At 41.4% G+C, this 10,950-nt stretch overlaps 1 protein-coding gene across 1 annotated transcript; it reads right to left on the reverse strand.

The window, feature by feature from the left end:
- Positions 1-626: 626 nt before the first annotated feature.
- LOC144722001 (gamma-secretase subunit APH-1A-like) lies at positions 627-10,772 on the reverse strand. Its single transcript, XM_078600029.1, has 8 exons — positions 10,511-10,772; positions 10,109-10,298; positions 7,628-7,798; positions 5,956-6,029; positions 5,529-5,651; positions 4,891-5,018; positions 3,785-3,908; positions 627-2,468 (listed from the first exon to the last, which is right to left on the reverse strand). The coding sequence occupies exons 2-8, from the start codon at positions 10,219-10,221 to the stop codon at positions 2,449-2,451; spliced, it is 753 nt and encodes a 250-aa protein (XP_078456155.1). The 5' UTR covers positions 10,222-10,298; positions 10,511-10,772; the 3' UTR covers positions 627-2,448.
- Positions 10,773-10,950: the final 178 nt, after the last annotated feature.

Genomic DNA, 10,950 nt, shown 5'->3' on the forward strand with positions numbered 1-10,950 from the left:
GTTTGGACGAAGAACGCAATGCCCGAGATGCTAGATATGTGCCTGGACAGCGAAGGAATGCGTGTTCCTCCATACTTTATCACAACTTAATATTTAACATTACCCCAAGGGCTCCACACAATATCATACACCTCCGCCAATAGCCAGACTGTTTTTATGGCCTTGAAAATGTGGCCGTGCGTTGTGGCTTGCGGGTTTGTCAGGCTTCCGGTGTCCTGCAAAAGTCATGCATTTACTTTGAATCTAGGAATAATACAGATTTCAATGAGTCCTGTGCTGGCATAAACTATTTCCAATGCAGCCATAATTTTTTGGGAGATTGTTGAGCATCATGAAAGATTTTCTCACATGTTCAATCACTGACGTATACAGCACATTCAATGGGAAAAGTTGGTTCTCTTGTGCTAACTACACAATAAGATATGTGACAATTGCTTGGCAGTGAACTATAACTGCTGAAGCAGTTGTAACCTATGAGCCATGGACACACCCTTAAATTATTTAAATCATTGTTAGGTCATGTGTGTATATTGAACTTCTTTCGCAAGGCACGGATCCAACCGTGCGAATCGGAGGTGCGGGGACAGACAATATACCAGGACATACAAAGAACTTATACGAAAAGGCACAATTGCTTTTACTTTATTTAACAAAAAGCTTACATAAGGCAGTTGTGCACAAATGTAGAAAAACGTTTGTGAGAGTTATTTCATTGAGCATTCTTTGTTACAATGTGAAAGCATAACAGAAAAGGAATGTGTTAACCAGGTAATGTTTGTTCTTGAACCATTCACATCAAAAAATCTTTATAACAAGATTATTTGGTAAAGTCCTCCGGCAGAAAAGCTCACGAGAGCGAGTTTCGCGCCGTGATTAAATCCTTCACCACGTGGCAGGTGAACCAGAATTGTAACTTACAGTGTTGACATCCAAGTGCGAAGGGAAAGCACCAAGGGCCCCACAAGCAGTCAAGCAGAATTCCCCAAGCACGTGAATGGCAATGCATCGTACCTTTTGATATTTTTTTTTTACTGCAGCATTCAGCATGAGCACACAATTATCGGACTGCAGACGGCATCGGCAAAAAACACTGCTCATTAAATAAATGCTGTCCCTTTGGGGTTGTTTTTTGATTCAAACTTTTGTGCACGGTCAATGTTTCTTTGTTCGAGTTCACCGGTACAACTATGGGGAACATCGCCAGCATTTCGAACTGTAAACAGGAAGTCGTTGCCCGCAGAGCAGTAATTTCCTGAAAATGGTCCTGAGACGAAAATTAATAACGACAAAAAGTATATACAGCATCGAACAGGTGTTTGCACTGTTCTGTGCACGATGCACACCTTGATATGTATCTTGCTACGAGGTCCCGATGCAATACTCAACCACTTTATTTGCAGAAATACATCGTGTCACGCAAGGCAGTTAAACACCTGCAACACCTGTGGTCCAATATAAAAAAAAGTTAACTGATCCTGCAATACATTTCATGCAATATTATACAATGCGGTGTTGTACAATGCTTTCAACGTGTGGAAAATTAACACCATTTGTTATCAAAACACATCACTCGTTTTTAGATCTTGTGCTATTCCTGTGTATAAAGTATTTAAGAGATGCAAAAAAATGAAACAATATAATACAGTGATCACGACAAAGTTAACAATGAATGAAATATAGTGAATGCCAACACAGCCTTGAATCTATGTTACTGCCCCACACTATTTGCCTGCCCAATAGAAAAAATGCTGCCACTGCTGGAAAGTGACACCTGTGTTACAGACGAAGCACATCGCTCGTAGTTACTTCTGTACAATATAAAAACGGATGAATCGCATTGTTTTATTTCAAAACCAGTAGACAAATTAATCCTCTTAATCATTATCATAATGACAACTAAAAATGTATTTCAAATGAGGGATTTAATAAATAAAATTAGTTTGCAAATTGGCAAGCATGGTTCATGGAGAACCGAGGTGGCAAGAATTTAAGCCTCAGAAAAAACATAAATACAAAAAAAACCTGGTTTAAAAAAAGTATTTTAAATTGTTGCTTTTGTTGGAAATATATATTTTTCGTTACATAACTTGCAAATGTCAGAATACAATCTGCAATAGCAATACAAATATCTTCCATTTGTTTTCATAAAATAGTTTCACTATCATTGCCATTACCAAAACCGTGTTGTGCTTTATTGCTGCTCGATTAGACATCTGAGCAGTAACGCTGTCTCTGGACAGAAGCCATGTGGAAACATTTACACTGCAAAAAGACCATTGCAAAATATGCGCTTACTTTGTTGTCTCTTTATACAAAACCAAGTGTCCAGAATATATTTAGTACATTTTCTTATGTTCAACCCTGTTTCTTGTGAGCATTCCATCTTTGAAAGCGGCACATAGCAGTCACCATCCTGGGCTCCACCTTCCCGTACTTTCCATGTCTGGATCAGTCAGCTTCCTTGCTGCCTGTGAATGAGAGTGTGAATATTAGCACTGTTAGGAATGTGGCCCACTTAGCGCCCCAGGATGTCAACAATGCATGTTTAGAAGTGCTAAACAACTCGGCTTATTGCCTGGACACTGCACCGATGGCAATGTTGTGACAACATAGATTTTGCAGTAATTAAATAAACACCATAAATCAATAAACACATTCACAAACGGCCCCGATCTTTCCTTTAAATTCATGACAGAAGTGGGTGTCTATGTATCCACACTGCATTTCGGAAAGTCCTATAACTATGCATATTATGATGGATACAAGAACACCAGCCAGCAGTTTAAGTAGGCACGTGGGGGCTGTAAATTGATGACAGCCTATCAATCAATCCTGTGATGTTAAGTGTGCCATACTATTAAGAAATTAGACAGTAGCTGACTGTGTAATACCCTGCAAAGTCGATAAAGATGTAGGTTTTGTTTTACTCTGTAAATCTAAAATAAAATTATCAATAGTTAAAAACTATCATTACCTCTTAGCATTAACGCTTTTACACTGCTACCAACATATCAGGTACTGTGTCTGCAGCATGAAATCCATGTATTGAGTCGCAAAAATATGACTATTTTCTCAAATCATTGAGCGCATTATACTCATGTACATGTTATACAGCCATTTTATGAATCCACTGCCCGGATGATGGTTACTCACCATGCTGTCTGGGTAATTTTTCATTGCAAGTACACAATGTGCTCAAACCAAGTACATAAACACGTGAGACTAGTGTTCCCCTTTTTTCTGGCAACAAAACAGGTGTTAAGATGTTAAAACACCAAACTGAAACCTTTTACATTGAATCATGTTTGCATTAACCACAATATTTGTGGTCAGAATGCAAAAAAAAACCACTCTATGATAATATATGCATTGTCTTTGAAACTGATTGGTCCACACAAGAGACAGCTTTCTTTTGAGCCTAGTCTCAAACGCTGTTTGAGAATAGGCTCAAAGTACTTGAATAATGTAATAACTACAACTACAACACAATGCATGTGTGAATACAACACATGCTCAGTATTCAGGAACAGCCGCTCGACATGTAGAGCTCATGACAACTTCACACAATATATACGCGATCTAACACAAAAAACCTCTATTATGGATGATATTGGTCGCGAAAGCCTACGTGTTAAACTTCACACAATTGTACGGTAATCATTTTACGTTCGAGTAGTGTGTAGTTTAAACATGATAACTGCTCACAACAATTGCTCACAGCAACCGATCACACCGCACCAATCCAGCATGAGAACGGAGGTGAGCCCATAATCCAAACCCTTACAGGTGAGGGCGCGGTGCAGGCTCTCTGGGGTGCCTCCAGCTACGACGAATGCCCACAGCAGCATTCCGACCAGCACCACGTACGTAGGCACCAGGCTTCCCGCGTACACGGGGTTCAGGAATGTCTGCCGCACAAGTGCGAACACAAATCAGTCACCTCAGCCGAATAACTTGATTAGCAACACACAACCCCATGTCAACGCACTGCTGGATGAAGGCATCAGCTGCATACAGTTTGGATTATGCATATATGCAATATTACAGGTAGGAACAACAGGTTCCACATTGCCCACCAGGGATTATTTGTCTGTCTGTCGTGCATATTTGTCTGTCGTGCACGAATGCGCTGTCCAACCAAGTTCCTACCTGCCCACTCCGATTGAACGTGTTAGGTACAATTTAAACGAAGACCAACTGCATGATGTGATCGTTTCATTTTGACTACAGACTAAAAGCTGTCTTTTAAAAATTATATATATATAGGTGAAATGGATCATAGTAACAATATAGTGGATAGCCCTTTGTCAATCTGATTCTCGATGAAGACCATCTCACACTGTGTCAGTCATGGAGGTTGTTTAGCCATACTTTAACATGATGGTCAGTGTGGGTTGAAGGGGGCTCAGGACTGGTTCAGATATCACTTGCCAATGACGTTAGCCATGGGCGGGAATTTAACTCGGGTGACTTGGTTCGAAGCCCAGTGCTCTAACCACTGCTCCACAGCTCCACCCCCTGTTTAGTAGAGAACACCAAATCAATGTCTTTGTATTATGCAGGAAACTTGTCTGAGTTTAATTACGAATTCAAAAGCGATCACGATCTAAATGTTTTTACCCAATATTTGGCCCGGTGGGTGCCTTTCACAGGGATTCATTTCCACGTAAATCACCAACGTCACTTGCAAGTCACTCAACTGTAAGTGTGCACAACTCTTCAAGGCAAATAGTGACCGACTTATGGGTAGACTTTAGTCGACAGCGTAAGCTAATACAGAATATTTTAACTGTACCTATTTAGGTATTCACTATTTAGTAAACTGACAATACTAATGGTAGGTGAGTTGGTGGTGAGGAAGTGATGATGGCATCCTTGCAAACAACTAACCATGGACGAGACGAGGAAATGCAAGGCAATGACTAAAAGCACGGTCCAAACGCGGCTCTGTTGGCAACCGTCGAAGAACACGACACCCCAGCACATGTGCAGAAGAATCACTGCCAACGTCAGGAATGCTGCACACACACGCAACAAAGATCCCCCAATTAGCCAGATAACAAGTATTGTTCACAAGCACCCACAAGAGTCCGGGTGTGGTGTGGCTACCACTATGCCCAGCCACATTTGCCTCTTCAGTGTTCTTTATACACCACACCAGGTACTCATTTAAGGCTGAGTGGAGCAATGGGTGGCCTCAGACAGCTTCAGATTTCATGTGTCAAAGCCAGGTCTCTGTAACTAAGCACAGTACACAAACCACTGCACTTTCACACACAAACACACGTGTGCTTTAAAGGCAAATCATTACCTGAATATCAATAATAATAAAAAATTACCCATCAATGAAATTTCAGGTCTTGCAAGAATGCCAAAATATAGCGATTTAGGCAGCTATAGTTCAGAATTAACCGTTGTTTGGATGGAATAGCGCTGTCAAAGGATGCTCATGCCACCTGCTGGTTAATTGGCGGAGGTGCTGTTGACTTGTCTCGTAGTGCTCGCAGGTACATGTCAGAGGATCTCACCCGAAGTGAGGAAGAAGTACTCAGAGTCCTGGCGAATCCCGACAGTTCCAGGCCCGATCGACTGCGCCAGGATGTTCACGACCGAGAAAGCCCCACTGATTATTCCAAATCCCAAGCCGGCCACTGCAGGGATGGGCATGTTTAAATTCATGAAAATACAGGCAAGTAATCTTACTCATTTAGTAGGCTTGGAATGGTTGATCCTCCCCGCAATACAATGAAATATCAGAATTCAGGGACAAGGATTCGATTCAAGGATCGATTATTTTTGTCGAGTTTATATTGTCTTATATCATATTTCTTTAGTTTATCTCTATTAAACATAAGATTTGCTTGTCATTTATATTTGATGCGAGCACTGTTTTATCAAGGTTTAAAGCAACATCCGCTCTAATTTTCATGGATAAAAGTAAACACAGTGCCTTACCATACGCCATCTCTTGCATGCTGATGGGAGGCCTATTGTCTTGGCTGAACGTGACCAAGCCATCCTGAGCTTTCCTACACAGATAAGGAAAGACTCATTAACCACCATGCCAGCGATACACTAACAGCAAGCTGCAATTCGATTTCCATTTACCTGACATGGAACATCCAGTATTTATAATTCGTTTTACTAATGTGTTGCCAATTATGTAATCATCAAACGCCTGTAAATAGCTTGAGACACTTTGGCATCATCTAACCCACAAAGTGAATTAGTTCTACGTGGCTGGGTACGTTGGCGCCATGTGTTGCAAATAAATACACCAAAATGATGCTCAAGTGGACAACAACATATGCACATTCTCCCTTGTCATTTATTTAAACCAAAGCAGCCACTTTCCATGTTTATGTTCATTAACATAAAAAAAAGGCTCGACAAATTAATGACAATAGATATTATATGACACTAAATGTAGTTTTGATTTAAAGTTTTCGTGACTGCAGGGATTCATATTCTTGGTTCTTTCGGTAAAGTCATGTAGAAGGGAAATAATAAAATAATATAAATATAAAACCGAAAGAACCAAGAATACTAAATGTAGTATCAAAGTATTGGCTACATGTTAAGCAAATAATGTACAAATACAGCCCTTTCATGAATCCACTGCCGCATTAGTTGTTCAATGTGAACCTGTGGTTAAAATGACACAATGATTGATTGCATTACATGCATCACGTGACTGGCATCAATTGTTGTTCAAACCTGCCGCGGGGACTGTACAACACATTGCTCGGGCGGCTGGCCCAGGAAGAGGTGCTATAAAAAAATTAACATTCACCAAACTGCAATAAACAATGTTTTAAACCCACAAATGCAAAAACTCACATCCTGAATACAGTCATGCCTGGGGAGAGTTGCATATGGCTTGGTAACTCACCCCAACTCTCACTTCGATCTCACTGTAATCCCCTTCATGTAGCCCTCTCTTCCAGTATCCAATGTCAGGTACTTAAGACACATTCTTGGTATGACAATTCAAAACAAAGCAATTTCTGACAACATTGTATTCTTAACTTTGCCTTTTAATTTTTAAAGGGCCATAACCCAAACCATGATTAGAGTTCCTTTATTATGGTATATATAATTAATAATTAGCCAGTAGTCACTATATACGGTCAAAACCATTTTAGTGACTTTACTTAAATCCACTTAATATGCACAAAAAGAGAAATAGATTCAGGGACCTATCCTGTTGCAACATGCAAAAGTGAACATGTACAGGTGAAATTCGCCTCAATCAAGTCTCACAACTCGAGCACCATAAGAGGGCCACACATTATTTGACGCTAAACTTTGATCACACTAGGACTATTTGCATTGCCTGTGTGCTCAGAATTATTTAAAATTTAACAGGTGGCCAGCCGACCGTGCTAAAAAATTGTCAGGTCAAAAATATTAATTCCCCTCTCGTAGCTGAATGGTGTAGTTGAGATGCTTATGACAGAAAACTATTGTTTTACAGGCTGTTTCGAAGTGGTAGGCCTCCTGTGGTCAGGGGCTGCGTGAAGCGGAGAAGGTCCTTATAGGTACCCCCCAGCCCTGGTTTAAAGCCGCTCTCTGTTAGAGCGTGGTGGATCGGTGCACGGAAGCGAGCCAGGGAGGCTCTACGCACCGCAGGAGGCGGTAGTATCCATATCGGAAGACCTCCTGGAAGAGCACGGAGAGCAGCACGCCGAAGATGAGCAGGCCATGCTGCAGCTCCTCATTCTTTCGATCGCTTGCCTTCGTGGCAATGAACCACACCAGCGATGATAAGAGCAGAGAAACTAGCCAGAAGAAGGCCCTGAAAAACAAATGCACATTTCTCATTTTAGAGAAGTGAAATTGTGCACAGCAATCAGATATATGTAACTCCTAAATATCTTCACTGGCAAACCTTTTGACTGTAAATGTGGTGGCGCAAACCTGAAATGCAGCATTTTGGTTGCAAGTGTTGGTGAACCCAAAACAACCTCTATTATGGATATTGGTCGCAAAAGCCTACGTGTTAAACCGAGTGTGGATCTGCAAGGTGGTCAGGAAATGGCAGTACCAAAAGTACAGTAACTTCATCAACCCATCTGTTTGATCTTAAGAGTGCTATCAACTCCTATGCATGTGTTTTTTCCAGGTACAGTACTTCAGTTTCCACCCACACATAAAACTCATTGAAATGGAATCGGACAAACATCACAAAAAGTATTCTCAATCCATGCTTAATTTATAATATATTTTTGGGTTAAGCTATGAAATAAATGTGCCACATTTCTGCCCTAAGACCTTCCACCATCCAACATGGGCAAATAAATGTACTGTATGTAATTGTCACTTGCACAAACGTTTAATGCGACAATTATAGTTTAAGCCTGCAATTAAATACATTTCGCTTGCGACTGTTACGCATCTTTAGGAAGAATATAGGAATTCCGAATAACATCCAGATGACGTGGCCTGGCCCATAGAACAATTATGAATCGAAATATTGGCGAAAAAATCTACGTGTTGAGTAAATCTATATCATGAACGAGACCATTCAGGCTAAAAGAGACTCCTGGTCTTAAACCCCTTGTATATATGTACAACCATCTGTCAATAATCTGCTGGATTAGGGCCTCCTCAAGCAAAGCGGGCTGTGCAGGTGTATCTTATTTCTCCACAATGAGTAGGGCAGGGTGGTCCAGAGCCGGCTCCGTTACTATTCGCCACTGATATTAGCAGTGGCCACAAACATAACTCAGGTCAAAGGGTTCACACGGCAGCGTGCTAGCACTTAAGGTGTTGTTGCAGGTGGGGGAGCATATATGTGGGAGCATAGTACCAACGAAAGCATTTGCTGCACAAGGTAGGCTTACAACCTCATATATCATAAAACAAGTTTCATATTATACGTTAACATTCAGGTTACAAGAGACTAACTGGTCTCACAGACAACTCACCTCAATCTCCTTTCTCACCTGGGCATTCATTGGGTACCATAAAGAAACCTTCACAATAATTCATAATATAGGTCTTTTTCTGGGTTGGATCGCGTAAATAGAAATGTGTCGTTAAACCCGCCACCACACGACACAGACAATTAGTAAGGGTTGTCATGTAAACAGAACGTGCCAATTCGTCACTAGAACAGCACACCAGTGTGTTGGTGAGCAAATCCACAACATTTATAATCGGAGTACGACGTTTCGCCAGTAATTACAACCGCCATCATCAGGCGGACAGCCAGATTTGACTGTTGTGGATTTGCTCTCCAACACGCCGGTGATGCTGTACTTGTAACGAATTGGCACGTTGTGTTTACGTGACAACCCTTACTAATTGGTTGTATCGACACATTTACGCGATCCGACCCAAAAAACCCAACATCATGGATATTGATCGCGAAAGCGTCCGTGTTCAACATCACAATAATCTTGATTTAAAGCTTTCGTGACTGCAGGGATTCATATTCTTGGTTCTTTCGGTAAAGTCACGTAGAAGGGAAATAATAAAATAATACAAATATAAAACAATACAAATTATCGCGACGTTTCGACTGCAACACAAGCAATCATCATCAGGTGTGAAATCCACAGCAAGAAAATTTGAAAAAAAGAATTATTGCTGTTGATTTCACACCTGATGACGATTGCTTGTGTTGCAGTCGAAACGTCGTGAGAATTTTTATTGTTTAATATTTGTATTATTGTATTATTTCCCTTCTACGTGACTTTACCGAAAGAACCAAGAATATCACAATATTCTTTTTTCGATTTAAAGCTTTCGTGACTGCAGGGATTCATCTTCTTGGTTCTTTCGGTAAAGTCACGTAGAAGGGAAGTAATAAAATAATAAAAATAAAACATAATAATATAAAATATAATAAAGATTTTTTTTATTTAATATATAATAATTAATTCATTACGTTTTATTTTTATTATTTTATTACTTCCCTTCTACGTGACTTTACCGAAAGAACCAAGAAGATGAATCACAATAATCGTCCACTCAGCAACCCGAACCATTCATCAGGCGCAACAAGCACACGGGGTGTAAGCAAAGACAAGTAAACAAACCCCACCTCCCACCTCCACGAAACCCCTCGAGAGAGAAGACAGAGAGAGGAGAGAACACGGACCCTGCGATGAGGATGATGACCCTAAGAGGATCTCTTGCCACCGTGAGGATGAAGAGCGCAAACGCCGGCCCAAAAGCGATGAAGGTACATCCGAAGAAAGTGGCCAGCGGCATGGCTTTGTTCTGAGTGCGCTCTCAAGATCCTTGAGGTTGTCCGTCCGTGAAGATCCACTTCGCTGTATTTGCTGCTGCTGTTGTTGTTGTTGTTCAGAGACACAGGTTGAACATTCATTAGCAGTAAGAGGAGGGGGGGGAGATCCTCTAATAAACCACCACCGCGAATACAAATCATCTCACAGCTCCGAGGCTCTCATCGACGCGAGTGAAGGCGACACGGCGCTAATAACGCCGGTAACAATAAGTGTGTCTGTTTAGTAGTGTACGTGCTCTTGATGTAACATACTTTACTACAATAGAAGGCGCTCAGTGGTTGCGGCCTGGCGTTCTCTCGGGTACAAAGCGCTGCACTCCGCCTGAGGCTCGTCTTAAATCTTTATTCTACGAGCGCTGTGAGATGTAATTAGTGTTGTAACGTCGCGGATCTGGACACATTCGGTCGCTGGGGTAAACGTGAAGACGAACGCGCTTTTGTGCGAACTCCGATGAGACTCGCCCACTCGCGTCAAAGTGCGGGCGTCAATTTCCGCTTCGCGAAAACAAAAAAAACACACAAATCGCAGACAGCGACAAGGCGCGACCCGTAGGCGTGCGTGATGACGTCATGACGCGCATCCGTTATAATCGCGTCATCACGTTCAGTGCAAAGTCAACGTTGTTGCGTGATGACGTAATCACGCAGGTCCGTTATATGCGCGTCATCACGTTCAGTACAAAGTCAACGTT

This window comes from Lampetra planeri, chromosome 13 (assembly GCF_965212315.1).
Source record: "Lampetra planeri chromosome 13, kcLamPlan1.2.h2, whole genome shotgun sequence".
NCBI classification, from domain to species: Eukaryota; Metazoa; Chordata; class Hyperoartia; order Petromyzontiformes; family Petromyzontidae; genus Lampetra; species Lampetra planeri.

Bases quoted from the DNA above. Each gene is read 5' to 3' on its own strand.
- LOC144722001 (XM_078600029.1), bottom strand. From the start codon at position 10,221: ATGCCGCTGGCCACTTTCTTCGGATGTACCTTCATCGCTTTTGGGCCG. The intron at 6,030-7,627 runs GTGCGTAGAGCC...TTATCTGTGTAG, and splicing joins GGATACTACCGCCTCCTGCG to GAAAGCTCAGGATGGCTTGG. The intron at 2,469-3,784 runs GTAAGGGTTTGG...TCTCATTCACAG, and splicing joins CCTGCACCGCGCCCTCACCT to GCAGCAAGGAAGCTGACTGA.